This window comes from Mus caroli, unplaced genomic scaffold (genome assembly GCF_978045245.1).
Source record: "Mus caroli unplaced genomic scaffold, Mus_caroli_1 scaffold_1, whole genome shotgun sequence".
NCBI classification, from domain to species: domain Eukaryota; kingdom Metazoa; phylum Chordata; class Mammalia; order Rodentia; family Muridae; genus Mus; species Mus caroli.
Window position 1 is genome coordinate 129,826,130 of NW_028227256.1, and position 21,497 is coordinate 129,847,626.

Here is a 21,497-nt window from a genome sequence, read left to right on the forward strand (position 1 = left end):
TCAGGTTTTAACTGTGTGGTCCCAGGTGCATGCCACACCAGAGCTGTGGCCATCTTGGACCACAGAAATGCCCTAATGAGGTGGAGGGAAGGGTTGTTGGGTCTTGGCGCTTGGTGCGCCTGCCCCAGCCCCTCCTCATCTCCTGCCTCATCTCCATTACTGTGCCCTGGTCTGTCTTTGGTTCCCTTGCTCCTGCACCCAGCATGTTTCTTGGTCATTTTCAAGGATGGCCACCCTGTGTTGTGCATGCCGTATTCCACTGAAGATTTGCAGGGATTCATTCATTGGATTAGTCCAGAGACCTTGTTTGCACATGAGCAAACTAAGGGCCAAACAGGTGAGGCCATACTGCAGACTCAATGGGTCCCTCCTCGAAGTCTGACCGGCCCAGTTCCCTTTCTGCCGGAAGGCCCTTCCATTGAGCTACCTCCCGGGCAACCGTGAAAACCAAGGCTGAGCTTTCTTCTGCTGCCGAGTCTTTACTTCCTGATTTCCGAACTCTTTGGGGAGTGGAATTTGAAAGGTCCAGTGGGTCCGTCCTTAGCCATCCCAAGCCTTGAGAAGAGGAAGCTGTTTTGACATCTCTAAGAGTAGTAAAGAGGAGGAAGAACACGGTTTCTTTGTAAAACATTCTATACCTGCTAAATCTTTCCTGCTATCTAGCTTAAGATAAAAACACTGTCATTCTGTGCCGGGTAGAAGCGAGGAACACTGGGCGGGGGGGCCTTCTGTGCTTCTGATTTAACCCTGAGGACTTGGAGGCTCCCCTTGCCCAGGAGTCTGTGCTCACCATCCCTACTCCCTTGTGCTGTCTTCGAATAGCACCAGAGAAGTTATTTAACTTGAGCCTGAAGAGAAGGGGGATATTTTTGCCTCCTAGAGGAAGAAACCTCATTTTCCCAATGCACCCCCTCTCCCCCTCCTGTTCATATGAGCTTAATTTTCTTCTCCTCTTAATGAAGATGGATGAAAGCCAAGCTATATATTCAGGGGGAGCCAGTCAGGGAAGCCGAGTGAGGGGGCGAAGGGACAGAAACAGAGCCTCCCTCCTGGAGAGGAAGTAATTAATTGTGAGAGCTAAGGTAGGGAAGCCCTTGATAATAGAATATCAGCCTCCAAATGCAGGTGGCTAAAAATGACACCAGAACGTGGGGAGTTTTTTTTTTTTTTTAAATCTGTTCATTTGTACATTCAACAAAACTTTATTGAGTACCTGTGCTAGGCAGACAGGGAACTCAAGGAGGTGTCTGGAAAGGTTCAGGCTCAAGGAACTGGAGACAGATTTAACCCCACATCTAAGGCCTCCTGCCACCAAGATAAATCATTTACCAAAGTCCCCCTGAATGGCTGGCTATATTGACCTTTTGGATTTTGGATTAGCTGTTTAAATATCAACAGCTGTGACCCCGGTTACACCTGGCCAGCTTGTCTCTGCAGGGGTTAAATAATAATGTTGTCCATTTGTTTTTCTGTTTACTGTTCTCATTGTTCCTCTGACCTCAGTCCAAACAATTAGATCAGTCCCGCCCTTTGGAGTGTCTACTGTGATATCACAGAGTTGCCATAACAACAGACTATGAGGTCAACAGAAGGCCCGGTGCTGTAAAAAGCAGCACCTTGGTTTAGAAAGGAACCTGTCGCGTGAACAGAAGCAGAGAGACAGAGCAGAGGAGCTGAAACTTGACATCAGAGTACCTTGGCTGTTTAAGATGACATTGAGCCTGGCTGCTCCTTTGCTGGAATCCTTTACAAACCTCCAAAGGACTTGATAAGAGCTTGTCTGGAGGCAGGGGGATAAAGGGGGTGACCTTCAAAAGGCCTTGCAAGAATCCTAAAGCACAGAGGACAGTGAGAAAGCGCTTTGACTAGCCTTGACCTATGGAAAATTCGGGGGAATTAACATCCATGCAATCTCCCAGCGGCCCGAGCAGATCTGACAGTTACCAGCTGGAATTTATCATCTTGCATCTGGGAAGATTTGCAGCAATGGATACACAATGACCCCCACCCACCCCCACACCCCATTCCCTACCCTCTCCTCACCAGCTTGAGAGGAAGGCTTTCTTCCATTTCATCTGGGACTCCACTAACATCCCGGCCATCCACTTGGGCTGTGTGTGTCCAGCTTCTGATCAGCTGGACCAGCACGTTTGGAGGGCAAGCGAGCCATGCTGCTGGAGAGGCGAGTGGGTCCGGCTGATTGCAGAGCCGCTTTGGTTTTTTTTTTTTTTTTTTTTATTATGCTCCGGTCTGTATAGATGAGAGCTGGGTAGGCTGAGAGAGGAGAACGGAGACTTCTTCAATTCTCTTCAGCTTCACAGCAACAGTATCAGCCAATGAACCTGAAGCTTCCTTTAACCCTCAGAAGGGCTTGGAAGGTCTCTGAGAAGCAAGTAGGTTTGCAGCTCCAGAGCCTGTGTCTGGGCTGGAAGCTGGAGAGGCCGGAGCACTTTCTCCCTGCAGGTCGGGCTGGCACGAGTCTCCGTGCAGATGGGAATGCAGCCCTTGTTCCTCCGCTCGCCCAGCTGCTCTGTGTCCTTAGCTCAGTGAGGTCGGACTACCTGGAAGCAATACACCTGCTCTGTGCAAGCCTCTCTCCATTTCTGCATTTCTGTCTTTCTGTGAACCTGAACTGGGAGGAGGTCCTCTCTTCATTTATTCTGCCTCCAGACCTCTAACTGTAGCATTACAGGCAAATGCTAGGAAGTTAAAGCCACAGGCCCCCTAGGGCACCTGGGCTATCCCTCCCATTGCCCAGAGAGAACCCTGTCCCTGTTCTCCAGTGCTAGAGCCAGGAAGAAAGGGCAACCCATGGAGTCTGCCCCAGCTCACCCTGCGTCTCTGCCACAGCATTGAGAACTGGATCCAAGGACTTACTTCTCAGAGGGATGGTAGCAGCAGGGTGGCTGGTGGCTCCTCGGAGGCTGCCGAACTGGGGACTGAGCTTCCAAAAAAGATGTTGAAGTTTCGGGCTGATCGACGGGTCAGGTAGGGATTTCCTCTGTGAACCAGGAGCCTTGTGAAATCACAGCAAGCAGAGTTGGTTGCTCATCCTGTTTGAATTTAGGGCTTGGTGGCAGTAAGGGGGTCTGCTGGAGATGACCATGACCTGAAAGGAAAGTAGTTAGGTCAGTGGCTACTGCATTGCAGTGCCTGTGAAGGGGAGGCTATTTTGAAATTGGTAGCAGTGGGTGGAAGAGGGCATTGTTTGTAGGGTTGCTGGGTAGACAGCTTAGGCCAGGGAGAGGTGTGCCATGCCCTGGAAAATTGAGCAGAGCAACAGCGGACTGATTGTGTGTGTGTGTGTGTGTGTGTGTGTGTGTGTGTGTGTGTGTATCTGAATAACTGCCTGCAGGGTGCTCCCAGAAACACAGAATAAAAGGTGCCTGGAGGGACTGGGTGGGTAGAAAGGAGGTAGATATTCTACACAGTGGACAAAACAGGGACTTTGCCATTTTAAGGATGTTCATTGTTTCAGATTGCTACCCTCAGCCCTGTAGGGAGCCAAAGGGTACCAGGGCAGGTACTCTTCTCTATGGAGATCCCCTGTGATCAAATTGAGGGACCATTCTTATAAGATTTAGGAAGGAGGAGTGTCTGTAGTTTCAGAACTAGAGGGTAGATTACCAATGTACTGAGTTTAAACCCAGGTCTGATGGATGCTGGTTAGATTTTAGGTCCAGCTCAAGCTACAGACTCCAGATTTCCAAAGAGACTGAAGCTGTTGCCTGCTGTACCCCTTTTTCCTTCATATCTGTGGTTTTGATCTGAACAGCAATGGTTGGGCACAGGGGAAAAAACCCAAACAAACCACTCTTTGATATTATCTTTAGCTTCAGCTGGCAACCTGAGGCCTGGGATGTGTCCTGGGGTAATGGGAGAGAGTGGAAGGGACCAAGCCCCTTGGCTCAGGCTCTGGCTGGCTCGGGGATGGTTGAGCAGAGGGCCAGCTCTTTGCCATGGATGTCCTTAAGCGTCTGTTTTAGCAGCATCTGTCCCTGGCCTGCTCTTTTGGTCAATGGGAGCCTGTGCTGGGCTCTCCACGTATATCTGAAGAGGTATCTAGGAGGAGAGCCTTTCAACTCATCTACCGTGGGCTAGGCACTACCACATTCTCAGCAAGTGGTCCCCACTTACCAAAGCCATTGCTCCCCTGGAAGATGCTGCTTTCCTTCTGCATGTCCCCCGAGAGTCCACCCAGGAGCTGGCTTGGCAACCTGTCAGCCAGAGGTATTTCTCCTGACGCTCCGTCTGCCTCATTCCCAGACCCTGGGACTTGTTCTCCCTAGCTTCCTGGCAGGCTCTCTGCAAAACTCCCAGCCCCACTCTTAGCCATAGCGCCCCTTAATTAGATCCAACTATTAGGCCAGCACTGATCTTTGATGCTGAGGGCTCTGTGTCCTCTTAAAGGGAGTCCGTGGTCCTGGAGTGTGGCAGAGTCCCAGCCCCAGCTCAGTCTTGGGAGTTTCTGAGTTTCCTGATGGAGTGTAGAGCAGGAGAGGAGTCCAAGGTCACAAGAGAGGTTTTTTTTTTTCCCAGCAAATTATGAGCAAGCATTTTCTGTGTGGCAGATGCCGTCCCTGGGAGGGACACTGCTGCAGGAAATCTCTGTGTCAAACTCAGCTGGAAAGCCCCTTGTCACCCTCCCTCCCATCCCCAAGGTGACCACTGAATGCATCGAGGAAAGCTTGCCTAGGAACTCTAGCAGGTGGTTAAAACTGAGCCAGCTAGAGGTGACTAGGTTTCATCCTCTCTCTGACCCCGCCCACCTGCATCTTCCTGTTCTCTAGCCCAGGCATTCCCCTCCTCTCAATAACCCTGCTGAGGAAACAGAGTCACAGCTCCTTCTGTGGCCTGCCAACCTTTGGCTTGTGACTCTGCCCTCCACAGCTGATGGCATCTCTCCCCCACCCCCTTTTTTTTTCTCCACAGCCACAATGAAAGACGCAACACATTTCGACATCCAGTGACTGGCCAGATTCCAGAGGAGAACAAAAAGTTTGACTTGAAAACGTAAGTCCCCCTCTGCTTGCTTTCTGTCCTTTGCCACTGCCATACTGTGTGCAGGTAGGGTGAGGGGAGGGAGGAGGAGGTATTTGCTGGTCCTCATCACCTCTGGCCACATCTCTTGATCCCTCACCCACAGTTCCCAAGTTCTAGTTGATGTATCCCGTAGGGTGTGCTGAAGAAATTTAAAAAAAACACAAACCTGCTCTCAGGATAGCACCTGGGAACCCTTGAAGGCAGCTCAGGGGAATCTGATGTAATCCAGAGATCTAAATGTGCATGCTACACTGTGAATCCTGCCTCACTGATGGGGGAAGGGTAGTTCATAGACCACTGATCTACTGTGCCTTTGATCAATGATTTTCCACCCTCTGGGATCAAATACATAGCTTTAAGTATGCCACTGAACCTTTAAAGTGGCCTGATGGTACATGCCTGTAATCCCAGTTTTGAGGAGCCTGAGGCTAGAGGATCTTGATTTTCTAGGCCAGCCTGTCTCAAAATAAGGTACAGAGTAACAGGCAGTCTATTATCTCAGAGTCTAAATTTTTAAACATACATGAACAGGAGAAAGCTACACGGGATGGTACATGCCTATGATCTCAGAATTTGGTAAACAGAGGCAGGAGAATCAAAAGTTCAAGGTCATCCTCCGCTACATAGTGAGTCTGAGGCCAGTCTGGGCTATGTGAGACTCCCTGTCTTTAAACAAACAAGTAAGAAAAGCAAAATAAGCCAAAGCCATAAATGAACAGAGAAGATGAGGGAGATTATCTGAGAAGAAGCAAAGGAGCCCCCGCAATGACTTCCGCACTGCACCACAGGCTGGGATTTTGTGCTGCTGCTGCTGGGGCAGTGGGGACAGGGTGGAGGCAGGGATGGTGCTTTGGTTGCTGGCTCTGACAATTCCCCTTCTTTTGTTGACCCGAATTCAGATCGGCCTTGGACATGTCCAACAAAACAGGTGGGAAACGTTCTGCTACCATCAACAGCGACATAGCCAACCACAACATGGTGTCTGAGGTTCCTCCAGAGCGGCCCAACATCCGGGTAAGCCCAGCGGCGCCTCACCTGCCTCTGCAAACTGTCAGGCAGGAGATGCTTTCAGTTTAGAGAATGTCAGGATCTGCGGGGAAAACCCTTGCTTGCCTAGCATATCCATAAACCCCACTGGGCAGGCAAGGTGGTCCAGGACAGAACCCAGGTCAGAGTGGAAGAGAAGAAAGCTCAGACAAGTACCTTACAGAAGATGAGGCTCCACACATGGCGTTCCCTATCTCGCCCTACCAATCTTTGAAAGGGAATAACACTTTGTGTGTGTGTGTGTGGGGGGGGGTGTTTCCAGGAGTGTAGGGTATCAGGCAGCATCTTGACTTCTGTCCCATAGATGCCAATGGTCCTCTCCTGTTGTCAGAACCAAAAATGTCTGCAGATGTTGTCGGTGTCCTCTGGTAACGAAATCTCCCATTCTCCTAAGGACCACTGACCTAAGGGCACAGCAAAAGAACCTCCCATGAAGGATGAGTTAGTTGATGGTCGACATGGGAGGAGGAGGAGGAAAGGGAGGTCTGGGAAGACAAAGTCATCTGAGAGAAGGGAGCTTAGTGACAGTGTGGAGCTTAGAGACTTTGAGAAGCAGTTTGACAGACGATCAATCGATGAGCACAGAAGATTGAGAGGGGATGGGAGAGGAGATGTAGAAAGAGCAAACGGGACCACTAAGTGAGCAGCCACAGACCGCCATGTGTTCACACCGGGGAGCACTCTCCACGAACCAAGCATGGTTTTCTGTGTGTGTCCTAGCAAGGGTGCATTGAGAACACAATTGTGCACGATGCAGAATCTGAAAAAACATGTTACTTATGTAAAATGTACAAAGAGGAAGAGCAGGTCTGCGTATTTATAGACATATCTGCAGCAGGAGTGGATAACCGTGGACAGGAGACCGATTTTGGGTCAGTGGCTGCCCTTAGGGAAGAGGAAGGTAACAAGACTGAGCCTCAAAGGGAGGCTTAACTCTGCTTGCCTTTTCTTATTAGGGAGACGAATGACAGAAAGGAATGGTTGTCATCGCAGTGCTCCCTGCTTTTCTGAAACACTTGAAATGGTTCAGAAAGGTGTTTCTAATTTTTGTGTGTGAGAGGAAGTTGTGTACGGGTGGCCATGCGGGGGGGGGGGGATGGGATGCTGTGTCTGCGGACCCTAGAGATGCCAGCTGGCTTCATGTGCTTGCCTTCCTCCCTCCCTCCCTCCCTCCCTCCCTCCCTCCCTCCCTCCCTCCCTTCCTTCCTTCCTTCCTTCCTTCCTTCCTTCCTTCCTTCCTTCCTTCCTCTTTCTTTCTTTCTTTATGTTTTCTTGAGACAGGGTTTCTCTGTGTAGCCCTGGCTTTCCTGGAACTCACTTTATAGACAAGGCTGGCCTTGAACTTGCATAAATCTTCCTGCCTGTGCCTCCCGAGTGCTGGGACTTAAAGGCATGTACCACCACGCTCAGCTCCAACCTTATTTTTAAAGACAGGTTGGGTCTTTCACTGAACCTGGAATTCATTGAAGCCCCAGGGACTTCTCTGTCCCTTCCTAATGCTGAGATTACAGGCTCACCTTGCAGCACCTACCTTTGTAAAAAGCATATTTATTTTTGTTAATTCTCTGTGTGTGTGGGGGGGGGAGGTGTCCCCAGGAAGGTTATGAAGTCTAAGGAAGGCTATGCTGGACTTCAAAGGATAAGTCTGGAGCTGGTTCAAGAGAAAGGATGCCCTTTCCCATGAGGGAGCACAATGAGCAGAGGTTCGGGAAGGTGGGGCAGAGGCAGAGACAGGACATCTGTGCTAAAGCAGCAGAAAGCAAATCATAGGCCCAGCCAGATGTTAGAGCCCTGGTCTTCTGTGCTGGGCAGAGGAATTTCAGTTCTCCTACATGATGACCATTACTGAGAAGACAAAATGTTTTTAATGGGGTTCAAACATGCATGCATGTGGATGTGTGTGTGTGTGTGATTGTGTGATTGTGTAATGTGGCAAAACCAAAGGAAGAGCCTCAGGAATGATGTTAGTATCACCCGTTGTTTTAGATTGGCCAGAGCCTGAAAATAGCCTCAATTAAACCAATGACATTGTAAGAACTGTTCCAGAAAGGAGGTAGGTGTGCGCGCACGCGTGTGTGCGTGTGGGCATGTGCACAGGCCATCTCTTAGTTATTTTTTCATTGCCATGATAATACCTGGCAGGAATGGTATAGTGAGGGAAAGATGTATTTGGCTCACAGTTTGAGAGGGTCTCAGTCCATCGTGCTGGGCAAAGCAGACTAAGTGACAGGATGCATGGCAGAGGCTGCTCACATCATGCAGTCCAAGAAGCAGAGAGAAGGGTGGGACTGAGGCCAGATATATCCTGCAAAGCCCACCTCTTTAGGGTTCCACAGCCTTCCAGAAGTCTGGGAACCCCACCAACTGAGGACCAAGTGTTCAAGATGTGTGCCTGTAGGGGATAGTTTTGGAATCTAGGGAGGAAAAGGGATGAGGCTCTTCACAGTAGTTTAACCCAGAAAAGAAAGAGGCTCTTACAGTAGATAGGGAATGAGAGCCTGGAGGGAAGTTTAAGGTGTGTGGGCGTTTGAGTGAGATGCTTTCAGATTGAGAGCTCTGACTGAGGAGAAGCAGCTAGGGGAGGATAGCTTGGAGGTGTGTGCACGTGCGCGCGCGTGTGTGTTTGTGAGTTCGAGGCCAGACTGTTCTACAAAGAGTTTCACGACAGCTAGACAGAGAAACCCTGTCTCTCACAACCAAAAAGGGCATCATCAAAAATGGTGAGATTTCCATGGTGGTCGAATGTCTTATGGTGAAGAAGGGTGGCTGACACCCAAATCCTTAGACTAAACAAAACCACAACAAATAAGCCATACCAATCTGCTTCAGGAGCAGCACGGAGAAGGGTTAGGCTGAGTGTCTGCAGCGTGTTCAAGGAAGGCAGATGGCTGTTGCCCCAGACACAGGAGGAGCCAGAGGACACTGTCTACCCTCTGAGCCCTATGGGCTCTCTGGTGTGAGACAGGAACAGGACACAGAGCAGATGACACAGGGACGTAACAGTCCTGTGCATGCCAGAGCCTGTGCAAGAGGTGTTGGTAAGGAGAGCCAGGGAAGAGAGGAAAGAGCCAACCGAGGTGCTGCCAGGCCTGATGACCTGAGTCTGATCCCCAGAACCCATGAGGCAGAAGGAGAGAATGGACTGAGGACTGCAGATCATTCTCTAGCTTCCATACCCTCACCATGGCGTGCACACCACCTCCCAAAGTAAACAAATCTAAAAAAAGACAACAGAGGAGTAAACGCAAAAGAAAAGAAGGAAACTACATAACAACTAGTATGACACCCATGTTTGAGACTCTGAAGATCCACGCCTTTGAGTTAGCAGAGACTCCAAGCTTCATAGCCAGGCCTCCCATCAGGAGGGCGCCAGGGACCCACTGGAGAGATTTGCCATTAGCAAGGACAGCTCTCTTGCTGACAGAGCTGTACGGGGAGGAGAGGAGGGGAGTTTGGCTAACTGCTGTCTTTGCCTTCTCAGGCGACTCGAACTTCCCGAAAAGCCATTGCCTTTGGTAAACGCGCACACTCCATGAAGCGGAACCCCAATGCACCTGTTACCAAGGCGGGCTGGCTCTACAAGCAGGTGAGGCCACCCAGCCTTGTTGCCTACAATAACCACCACTTTCTTCATAGCGCTCTGAGTTCTGTACCCATGGCGGCCCAAGCACTCTTTGGTAGGTTTCCCTGTTGTCTCTGAATGTCTCCCAATTGTATAAATGTTCTGAGAAACTGAAAACCTCCCCAGTCTGCTCCGCTCAGGAGGCAGAGGCAAGGCAGATCTCTGAGTTCAAGGCTAGCCTGGTTCTAGAGAGTTAGGACAGGCAGAGCTATGCACAGTAAAAAAGAAAAAGAAAGAAGAAACGCCCCCAAAGTTGACTAGTGTCGAATTTGGGGCTCCAAGATGAGATCCCTGAAGGGGAGGAGCAATAACTCTGAGATACACCACATCACTAGTCCCAGCAGAATTACAGGGCACATTCTCTGCATGTCTCCTTGCTGTGTGGAGGTGGGGTGGCTTCAGTCCTGGGGTTTACCAACCTTTCCCTGGCTGGCCACTGCTGTATTCTCGTCTGCTCTTCTACTCGCTCATTCTGGGGTACCTTTTGCCCCCCTTTATCTTCCCCAGGGGAGACCCAGAGCACCAGAATGACAGAACTGGAAAGTCACAGGCAATAATCTAATGTCAGTTCCCAGCATCTGAGATCTCAAGGGAGTTGGCTGCCACGTGCTAGTGGCCGCGCTGCAGCCAGAGCCGGGATGTCCTTGTAACTAGCGCAGAGCTCTCTGACTGCGGCTGCCTCCCCTTCCACACCCCCTCATGGCCTTCCCATCTGTCTGTCTGTGTGTCCCGCAGGCTAGCTCCGGGGTGAAGCAGTGGAATAAGCGTTGGTTTGTCCTGGTGGATCGCTGCCTCTTTTACTACAAAGGTGAGTGTGCCCTGGTGCTGCCAGGGTAGGGGAAGCCAGGGACCATTCTGTCTCATCCTGTCTTGCTGTCAGGTTCTGCTTTGGAAGGTCATTGGCCAGTGGGTCTCTCCAGGCGGGCTCCTAGCTGTAGGAGGCTGTGGCAATGGGTTGTCAGCTCAGTCTCAGACCTATTCACGCACTCATTCAGTTCCTAGCAATCCATACTTATCCGGAAGGCACTAGTTCTGGATCCCAACTGATGATACGGCAGGTGAACAGGGCAGACATTTGCACAGTGAGATTCCTGGGTAAAGGGAAAGGAGGAGGAGGAGGAGGAGGAGGAGGAGGAGGAGGAGGAGTGGGGAGGAGTGGGGAGGTTTCTAGTTACTGCTCTAGTAGAGGCTGGTGTTGATCTTCCCCATGGCCCAGCGGAATGTGTACACTGATCCAGAATATAAGAATTTTCTACCATTTTGTTTACTGTGAAGTCTACAGCACCAAAAGCTCTGCAGCAGGAAAGATGCTCAGGGAACGCTGGGTAAACAAATAGCCCTGACCTCTACCTTCTCTGCCGCCCCCACATTCACATGAGGCTCCCCTGCCCCAACATGAGGGCAAAGATCTGATGAACTCTGTCACAGTCTCCTCTAGGAAGTTATTCTAAAGTGTACACAGTAACACGTGTCGGCGGGAGCACAGATGACCCAAGCAGGGCTAATAGCAGTAATGGTGACATCATATCAGGCTGCTGCAATGGGAGGGGGTGGGCACAGGTGATGTCTAAGCCAGAGAGCCTGTGTGCTTCATTTATCTACAGTGAGGAAGCGCTGGTTTCCTCCAGCCTCCTGGGGGCAGGATGGTGAATCATTAACTCTGACAAACAGCAGTTGCTCTGGCTCGCCCTCTGCCCTGGAGCTGCTTGCTTTTCCTGAATTGTCACCGAGCAGAGGCTATAGATACAGGGTCAGAGACAGAGGAAAAGTCTAGAACTAAGGAATAGAAAATTTCCTTGCCCTAGAACTAGCATGGGACAGGACTGAGGGAGCAGTCAGGATCCCTGAAGAGAAGGGCAGGGCATACCAACGGATGCTCATGAGCCACAGAGGGATGGTCTCAGGATACCCATATTCATTAATTTTCTGGGGCTGTGTAATTGATAAAGAAGAGAGGTTTATTTTTGCCTCAGGGCCTGGAGGCTAGAGGTTGGAGAGCCTGGCAGGAGCACCTGCTTAGCTGGGGCATCTGTGCCGCTTTGGCACGTGGCAGAAAGTAGGGGGACAAGAGGGAGCACGTGGAGAAACAGAACAAGCCTCACTTTGCAGCCCCCTGCTCTGGAGGAGAACCCGAACTAAGATGGGCATGTCAGCTGGGCACACCGACTTTAATCCCAGTACTTGGGAAGCAGAGGCAGGAGGGTCTCTGTGTGTTGCTGTTGAGTCTGTCCTGCTTATCAATACAGGCAGACAGGATAGAGGTAAAGGAAGCTGGCTTGGAGTTAAGCTTCCTGCATTTTAAGACTGATCCACTTTATGGCTAATCACATAACCTGTCCGTTGACAATGGGGGAACAGGAGAGCCTCTTCGTGGGGGCATTTAGGAGTATTGGGTCTAGTAAGGCATTGAATGGGCCGTACATAAAGTGAACATTTATGTCTGAAAGCCATAGGAGACATGGAATATTTTGTTGATATTTATTGTAGCTCCTTGCCCTTCCTTCTGCATCGGGAGCACTCTCTCACACGCATGGGCGTGGGCATGCATGCAGGCGTGCACGTGTATGTGTGAGGGTACACACACATGTACGCGCACATGCACACACCCTTGCACCCCCGTTTCCCCGACAGATGAGAAGCAGGAGAGCATCCTGGGCAGCATCCCCCTGCTGAGCTTCCGGGTGGCGGCTGTGCAGCCTTCAGACAACATCAGTCGGAAGCACACGTTTAAGGTCAGCTGGGCTTCCTCTCCCAGGTGGGGAAAGGAAGGCATTTGCTCTTCTAGAACCTGGGTGGGGCTGGAGCAGAGTAAAGTGTATGTCCCCTAGGACGCCCTGTGTGGTGGCCCAGAAGGGAGCAGGTAGTGGCCCTTTGACTCATCAGGGTAGCTGGGAGACAAAGTGAGGCCATGCTGGGGTTCCCTCTTCTTCTCTCAGGGGCCTGATGGGTATATATGGCACCGGTGGGCCAATAGAGCTGTGTCTCTATGATGCCACAATTTCCCCAGGGAAGAAAAGTGTGTCCTGAACCTTTTGTACCTTTTGCCCAGCAGCCTACTCCTCTTCTGAGCTGGGCTCTGGTGGGTGGGTTTCTCGGGTCTCTTCTGAATAGGTTTCCTTTCTATTTTGAGCCCAGGGATATGCAGGGACCCTCCCTCCAGTCAAACTTACTCAAATTTTATTCTTTAGAGAACATTACGAGTTGAATTTTGTCTTAGTCTTGAGTTATGAACCCCGAGTCTTGTGGAGTTGGGGATAGAACCCAGAACCTTTGTGGATGCTGGGCAAGTGTCCTGCCCTGAGTCATGCCCCTGGCCATGTAGACAACAGTTTGAGAGAGCCCGTGCACAGGAAAATGGGACTCTCCTCCTGCTCAGTGTCCCTCCCTCAGAACCCCTGGGGGACCTACTCAGCAAAGCTGTGCCTGCAGCTGGCTCCTCCTAGGCCAGTAGTTTTCCACATTTAAAAATTCATGACCCATTAAAAACTATAAAAATCCCATGCCCTTTGTGTTTTGTGATGCAGAGTACCCTAGTCTCCTTTTCAAAATATGAAATAATAATATTGATTCTGCATGCCTTAGAATAAAGTCCCCTCCTCCAGTTGAGAATTGCTGTCCAAAGCCCTTAAAACTCAACACTGGCATTAAAGACAGAACAGAAATTACAGGTCACACCAGGTTGGTGTCTGAGCTTCCAAGGCTCTCTCTGCCCTTCAGATTCTGGTGAACGAGGTGGGCACCATACACAGGGCCTGCCAGGGAGAGAGGAGGGGACATCTTTGGCACATAATTAGTTTCCATCATCTCAGGGGCTGGGGTGCCAGAGGTGTGAATAGAAGGAACAATTAATACAACTCTGACTCCAGGGAGCTGGATTGTAGCTGGGGGAAATAGGAGCAGGCTGCGTAACCAACAAACAGTCCCGAGACACAGACACATTTGCACCCACACAGCATCCACAGCCTGTCTCACCCTTCCTACCAGACCTGTCAGAGCCACACACTCCAGACTGGAACTGTGCCTGCTGCAGGCATCAGATAAACGTCCTAGAGTGACAGATACACACCCTGCTGCAGAGCCTAGCGAGATCACTCCCGTGCCTACCAGACCTGCACACCCTCCTTCTCCTTGCCCCAAGTCCTGCTCTGCCTCTTTAAGGCCCCCACGTGATAGCTATGCTCAGTGGCCTACAAAGGATTCTGACTGGTGCTATTCAGTGTCTCATCCCCAGGGAAGGGAGGGGAGCCGAGACAGACAGACAGCAGGCTTGTCCTGTTGTGGCCACCAAGCACAAGTCTTGGATGGCAAATAATGAGGAGCCGGGAACTGTCCCTGCCTGGCTACAGTTGAATGCCTTAGCTTCTTCTGTCCACACCCTCAAATCTCCAGCTCCTTTCTTCTTAGAAGCTGGTGCCCCTCCCTGCACTCCATCAATAGCCCTGTCTTTTCCCAGGCCCTCTGCCTTCTCCTGTCACAAGCATTTGGTCCTGGGGCTGTTTGCTCCTTGTTCCTTGTGACATGTTTTGTCCCCAGTGTGACTGAGCCCCAGTGTAATTTCTATCTTCCTTGTCATTGGGGCCCCCTGGCCAGCAAGCTGGGGTACACAGGTTGCTCACAGAGTGCTCATGGAATGAACAGATTCATTTGCTGGTTCCAGCCTGCCCTACCACACATCACCAGCCTTGTCTCTGTCTCCCACGACACCATACTAACCCTGTGTTCTTGTCCCAGAGGGCTTTCCTGGGCACTGGGCACTGCTATTCAGTCTCAAGTCCCAGCAGCCTCCTTGCCCTTTTTACAGCTCCCTTACTGTCCATCAGCCCCTCCCCTCTAAGAACTCAGCAGCTCTGCCTCCTGCTGGGCTCTCTGCTGAAGGGCAGGGTCCAGCCCAAGAGAGGAAGCCTGTGGTCCAGTCCCCCCAAACTCCACACTGGAGAAGGGTGAAGGTGGAGATGCATATGGGACACAGTGAAGGGAATCACCTGACGGTTGGTCCCAGAAACGCTGGAAGGGTGAGGGCATGACTTGGCTGTTCAGGAGAGCACTGAGTTTAGCCACAGGGGCCTGTCCTTTTCCCTTCAACTCGCATCCCATTGGTTAGCACTCAAGGGAACCAAGGCTGGGATGAGACTCCTTAATCACATCTGGAGCCCCCTGTTAGGTGATGTAAATTTTAATTGCCTTTTTGTTTAAGGAGTTGAAGGTGTCACCAGAGGAGTATGCTAAGGTCCCAGAAGGAATCTGGCTAGTCCCTCTCCCCTATCACCCTTCAGCAACCGCTGAATCATTGTATCATATCAAACCACCGTTGTATCATTTAAGCGGGAGCAAAATAGCAACTTGTCTGCCAGGGAGGAGCTGGAGATGATGCTGGGCTTCCCTGACTCACTGCCCACTGCAGCCCCAGTTTTCCCGTAGTGTGAGCCCTCGGTGCTCCATCCCTTGTCTGGCTGAGCTGGACACCGCTGAGTGCTGTCCTCCTGGGTGGTGTCACGGACTACAAGGGAACTACCCATACTACCTGTCCTGTGCTCCTCACTGTCTGGTCTGTCTCTTCCTCTGGTGTCGGTTGGCTTGTCTCTGCTTCTCCTTCTGGCCGCATGAGGACCCCCTCCTCTGGACAGGAGCTCTCTTCTGGGTTCCAGCCCGCTGTGCCTGCTCACAGCCGTCAACTAGGTAGTGTTCCGACCGTTTGCTAGCGTGTGCCCTGCATGCCGTGGATAGGGGTTCAGGTGTTTCCTCTTGAGGAAGGCGTAGGGCCAGCTTCTCAGTAGTGAAGCTGGGTTTGAGACGGTCCTGTTTAGGGGACCAACTCCTCCAGCCCTGTGGTAATTTTGTTATCACAAAGGTGGAATCGAAGGGGAGAGATGGGTGTGGTAATTGTCCCTCTTGCTTACAGCCACTTCAGGCGGGGGAGGTACGCTTGCTTTCCTGGTGACCGGGCTTTTAGGTAGTATTCAGAGAGCTCTCATGTCAGGTATACGGGAGGCAGCTGCACTCCACCCTCCTTCCTAGCTCCTTAGCTCCACTGGGGAGAAACTGAGTGCTGAGAACGGCCTGACTGACTGCCCCTCCTGTGGGTGTCCTTTCCCTGCAGGTGACTGTTCACTGGGTAGATGAGGCTGGGGCCAGTTCTACGCACTGCCTCTCCCCACAGGCAGAGCACGCTGGAGTCCGCACCTACTTCTTCAGTGCTGAGAGCCCCGAGGAGCAGGAGGCCTGGATCCAGGCCATGGGCGAGGCTGCTCGGGTCCAGATCCCTCCAGCCCAGAAGTCCGTGCCTCAGCCTGTGCGGCACAGGTGAGTACCTGGTGCGGACACTGGGGAAAGGAGAGAGAAAGATGTTCAAAAGTACTCAGCTTTATGCCAGTGCTGGGCCCATTCTGTGGATTTGAATGTCTGGAGGGAGTGAGGACCACAATTCCCTCACCTAAGCGGAAGGTCCCGCCAGTGGCTTGCAGAGCCTGAATCTCACTTCCCCTGCTCAGTTCCTCCTCCTCTTTCTGAGCTGGGGGCGGGGGCGGGGGGGGGGGGGGAGCCTGCAGAGAATTCTCAAAGCTTGGCTAGGAGCCAAAGGTGAGGGTCATTCACTAGCTGTCCTAGGCTGTTTGCGTCAAACACGTTGGAGGAAAATGCAATCAGGCTTGAATCACAGGTTAGTCACTTGGCCATAGTGTGACCTCAGGGTGAGTGACTTAACCTTTCAGGACCTGATTTTTCTCTTCTCAAATCTAGCAGTTGATTCGTCCTGCAGATTGTGTGTGAAAACACAGCACACGGCCCACAGTGCCTGTCACTCGCTGGCTCAGTGCCCACCTCTCCTTCCCCTGTGTGCAGCCCTGAGTTAAGCGAATGGGGACCCAGAGGAAAGGTCTCACTCAGGTCTGGCCTGAGTGGAGAAAGGGTCTCCCTGTGTAGACTTCTGGCTATGTTTAACCCTCAGTGTGTCATCAAGGAAGCTTGACAGGAAGCTCTGAGGAGAAGTTGTCTCAAGGGCCCATCTCTGCACTGGTCTAGGCCTTTATTCATCCATCTCCCAGATCTGCTAGGAAGAAAACAGACTGTACAGGTCTGTGTTTCTGCTGCTATGATAAACACTGACCAAAGCAGGGAAGTCAGAGCAGGAGCTCAGAGCAGGAGCCTGAAGGCAGGAACTGAAGCCCATGCTGTGGAGAAACGCTGCTTCCTGGCTTGTTCCACCGTGGCTTGTTCAGCCTGCTTTCTTTTACACCGTCCAGGACCACCTGCCAAGGGGTGGCACTGCCCACGACAGGCTGGTCCTTCCCATATCATCAACCAAGAAAACTCTGAGCAAACATTCCTAGAGACCAGTGTTATGGCGGAATCTCTTTAGATTTTCTCTGCTCAAATATCTCTAGCTTGTGTCAGGTTGACAAACAATAAACAGACCAAAGTAACCAAGACACAGATCCTGTGCCAGGCCCTGGGAGCATGAGGGAGGAAACCCGACATGCTCTGTCCCTTATGGAGCCCACATTCTAACCAAGTTACCCCCAGAAGGGCTGTGCTCTGGAGCGGGGAACTTGGTGTTTACCTGCTTGGAGTCAGCCACTTGTCCCCCTGATGCCCACCATGGTTCATCTCATAGCAGCCCCGCCCCCTTCCCCCAGGAAGGTGATAATCTGTCCTTTCTGCCAGTGAAGAATCTTTAAGACGCCAAGACTGTAGCCAGTCTCTGTGGCTAACTCCAGTTACTGTTGTGAAACTGGGGTACGTTCCAGCTTAGGCTGGAGGGCTGGATTGGAGACAGATAGCAGAGAAGACCAAGGGGACTGGAGAGATGGCTCAGCAGTGACTGCTCTTCCAGAGGTCCAGAGTTCAAATCCCAGCAATCACATGGTGGCTCACAAACATCTGTAATGATGAGATCTGATGCCCTCTTCTGGTGTGTCTGAGGACAGCTATAGTGTACTCATATAAATAAAATAAATAAATCTTTTTTAAAAAATAGAACAAAAAAACCCAGAGAAGACCAAAATGAGGAGAGGTTAGCCGTGGTCACAACCAAGGGCTGGGGCTCCGTATCATGGCAGAAGGGAGAGTGATTTGGGTAACAGGCCTGGAAGGCAGAGAAAATGTAGTATTCTCTGGATGGTTGAGTTTATGTGGTCATTGTCCAGCAATAAAGCAAAGCCCGGGACTTAGGAAGCAGAATTGGGTGTTATCCTGCCCCAGTTACCTCTCTGCCTCTTCTTCACTTCTCCCAACCCACTTACCCCTGCCCTGTCTCACATTGCTGGGCCAGGACCACTGACTGACAACCTCTACCTTGGCTTCCTGCAGCCTCGAGAAGCCAGACTCAGAGAACATCCCACCCAGCAAACACCATCAGCAGCCGCCTCACAACAATCTCACCAAGCTGGAGCCTGAGGCCAAGACTCGAGGGGAGGGGGACGGCAGGGGCTGTGAGAAGGCCGAGCGCAGGCCTGAGAGGCCTGAAGTCAAGAAAGAGCCTTTGGTAAAAGCCAATGGCCTCCCATCTGGACCTGAGACAGCCTCAGAGCCTGGCAGCCCTTACCCCGATGGCCCGAGGGTTCCAGGAGGTGGGGAACACCCTGCTCAGCCCAATGGCTGGCAGTATAGCTCCCCAAGCCGACCAGGGAGCACAGCTTTTCCACCTCACGATGGGGACTCTGGGGGACAGCGGCGGAGCTATCCACCACGTACTGACCCTGACAAAATTGCCCAGCGCAAAAGCTCTATGAACCAGCTTCAGCAGTGGGTGAACCTGCGCCGAGGCGTGCCCCCGCCCGAAGACCTTCGGAGGTGAGGTGGCCTGGGGGCGGTATGTTATAGCTAGGGTATGGGACGGGGTGGGGTGGGGTGGGGTGGGGTGGGGTGACCAACTTAAGAGACATGGCTTTATTGGGAACCTTCTGGAAGCTGCCTGTGCAGGAAAGTTGATTCTCAGTTTGTTCAAATCCTTGCCTCTGATTGTCTGCCACCTTCAAAAGAAAGCACAGATCTGGGCACGGTGGCGCATTCTTGTACTCTCAGCACTTGGGAGGCAGAGGTGGGGAGATCGGGAGTTCTGAGGTTATCCTCTGCTACAAAGTAAGTTGGAGGGTAGCCTGTGCTCTATGAGTCCTGTCTCAAATGGAGACAGAGAGAGACAGAGACAAGAGAGGAGAGGCAGTGTACCTAGGGTGTTCAGTAGGCAGGAGTCAGGCAGCCCTAAAGCTGCTCTGGTTAACCCCGGACCCATGCGGCAAATCCTGTGACATCTGAATCCAGTGCTGCTATTCCGCCATTTTAAGGAAACAGGCACCACACTCTTCCTGTTGGTGTTCCTTGATAACCAGTTTGCCCCACGGATAAATAAACGGATTTATCTGATGTCTGCCTTTCAAATATTCAGGGAGACTTGCTGAGCTTGATAGTGTTTGTCAGGGCAAATGAGCTCGGGGTTAGGGACCCCTGGAGATTGTGGGTACAGCCTCAGGAGAGACCCTGAAACAGCTTACCTTTCTAGATAGTTAATGTCTCGTTGTTGGCGATGGGGTCCTCGGGCATTTATAAGTCCCAGGGGCTTCCCGGCTCTGACATCGTATGACCAGAAGAAAGCCTCCTTCAGGGGCATGGTACACTTGGGTACGTTTCTTCTACCTCCTGTTTTGGAAAGGACCCTGCAAATCTGTTCACACTCAGATGTAAATGGCAAAAAAGTCCTAGCGCTATCTTCTAGCTAGGGACATTTCATTTTAAAGAGACACAGATTGAACTCTGAATGGTGTAGTCTTCAAGGATGGGACTTGTTCTCACCTCTGGGATAAGCCTAGATCCTGCCTGGGCAATGGCTCCGGTCATCTTTTCAAGCATGTACTCTGAGCTGGAGGAATGGGGGGGGGGTGACTGGGGTGCACAGGTGGGGAGAGATATGTCCTTATAATGACCTCTCTCTCTCTCTCTCTCTCTCTCTCTCAGCCCTTCAAGGTTCTACCCTATGCCCCGCCGGGTCCCTGACTATTACAGTCCCTACTCCTCCCAGTATCCTGACGATTACCAGTACTACCCACCAGGGGTGCGGCCCGACAGCATCTGCTCCATGCCAGCCTACGATAGGATTAGTCCACCCTGGGCCCTGGAGGACAAGCGCCACTCCTTCCGGAATGGGGGTGGACCCGCTTACCAGCTTCATGAGTGGAAGGAGTCCACCAGCTACGGGCGGCAGGATGGCACCGTTTGGATCCCCAGCCCTTCCCGACAGCCAGTCTTTTATGACGAGCTGGATGCCGCCTCTGGCTCCCTGCGCCGCCTGTCCTTGCAGCCCCGGTCCCACTCTGTGCCCCGCTCGCCCAGCCAGGGCTCCTACAGCCGTGCCCGCATCTACTCCCCAGTGCGCTCACCTAGCGCCCGTTTTGATCGGCTGCCACCACGCAGTGAGGACATCTATGCAGATCCCGCTGCCTATGTGATGAGGCGATCCATCAGCTCCCCAAAGGTGAGCCACCACTTCACCTCTCCCCGCTGAGACCCCGAGACCATCTGCTGAAAAGCTCTGGAGATGCTGGGCTACCTGGGATATGGCCTGCTAAGCCAGGAATCTGCCTAGGGAAGCCTGGCCTGCGGTACCATCCCTAAAAGGTTGCCTTGGGGGTTGTTCGGAGCTCTAAACAGGAACCATGCTCTCTGTGCCCATTCCCAGGTTGTACTGAAAATTGTGCCGTGTCTAAGAGGACAGAGAAGGTCTGACTTCCAATCTTGAGGACTCAGATTGTTGTGAATGGGGTTGCTGTGCATTTCAGTTTGAACTCTGCTCTGGGGCAGAATACAGATGCCCTTAACCTTGAACTTTAGTTGGTGGGGAAGTCCACATCCCAGCCGTATTCTCTCACCTCTGCAATCCCCTTTCTCTTCCAGTATGATTACCTGGGAGACAGGCGGCCAGTCCCTGCAGGACTGTTCCCCTACAACTACCCATCATCCCCCACGGTCCACGATAAGATGGTACGTCCTCTCCTCCCTTCCACTCCATCTCAGGACCTCCTCTCCTGCATCCACCCAAGGTGGAGCTGAGCTGGGGCAGGTACCCAGGATGCTCTGGGCCCAGAGCCTGGCCCACATATTTTTAGAAGTCTCTGGTTACCTCCTCCTTTCCCACCAGGCCTCAAGGGCCCCAAGGACAGAGTTTGGGGCCACTTGCTCCTTCTCTGTGGCACAGAGCAGAGAGCCTGTGCTCTCCTGCCCCTCAGGCCCTCAGGCCCTCAGAGCAGCTCTTCTCACCAGCACACAAGAAGAGGGGCCAGGGCTAGCTAGGAGCATGAGCTGGGTGCAGTTAGGCTAGGACTTCGAGGGTAGAGCATGTGGACTTTCCCCCTTGATGTCGCCTCAAGCTTGCCTTTGTTTGGAATGCCACCTGAGGGGAAAGGGACAGGGTTCTGACTGAGAAAGAAAGGGTGGACCACATTGTGTGTCTCCCCTTTCTGCTGTTTCTACTTCTGGAATGTGTTACTCCAAGAAATGGGTTGGGGACTAAAGAACCTCTGTCTCATACCCGGCAAAGGGAGGCCAGGGTGGAGGAGGCTGGGTGGATGCCAGGGTAGCCACTGTCCGTCCACACTGATTCTCACTCGACTGTTCAGACTCCAAAGCCTTGATCCACAGCAAATGCCCCTTTCCAGAAACAGCCCATTTTCCTAGAACAATTGGAAACACTTCTCATCAGATTTGCAGGGTGGGACAGAGGTAACAGAACTGGGAGGGAATTCCCTCATCCTCCCTCCTCCCTCCACCTGCCTGCGCTCCTGTCCCCTTCTACCTCAGA

The 21,497-nt window shown here is 52.0% G+C and overlaps 1 protein-coding gene across 14 annotated transcripts in view; it reads left to right on the top strand.

The window, feature by feature from the left end:
- Plekha6 (pleckstrin homology domain containing A6) overlaps nt 1-21,497 on the top strand; it is a 140,035-nt gene that overhangs the window by 90,793 nt on the left and 27,745 nt on the right. For 9 of the 14 annotated variants that reach the window (XM_029481839.2, XM_085841106.1, XM_085841108.1 and 6 more), the window contains 9 exons: nt 4,933-5,013; nt 5,943-6,057; nt 9,572-9,676; nt 10,448-10,520; nt 12,344-12,444; nt 15,810-16,012; nt 18,017-18,499; nt 19,658-20,174; nt 20,594-20,680. In XM_029481839.2, coding sequence (XP_029337699.2) covers nt 4,933-5,013; nt 5,943-6,057; nt 9,572-9,676; nt 10,448-10,520; nt 12,344-12,444; nt 15,810-16,012; nt 18,017-18,499; nt 19,658-20,174; nt 20,594-20,680 — 1,765 coding nt within the window. Of the gene's footprint in view, nt 1-2,702; nt 2,989-4,932; nt 5,014-5,942; nt 6,058-9,571; nt 9,677-10,447; nt 10,521-12,343; nt 12,445-15,809; nt 16,013-18,016; nt 18,500-19,657; nt 20,175-20,593; nt 20,681-21,497 lie in introns of those variants that run through there. The other 5 variants (XM_085841117.1, XM_085841118.1, XM_085841140.1 and 2 more) reach the window with 3 other exon arrangements.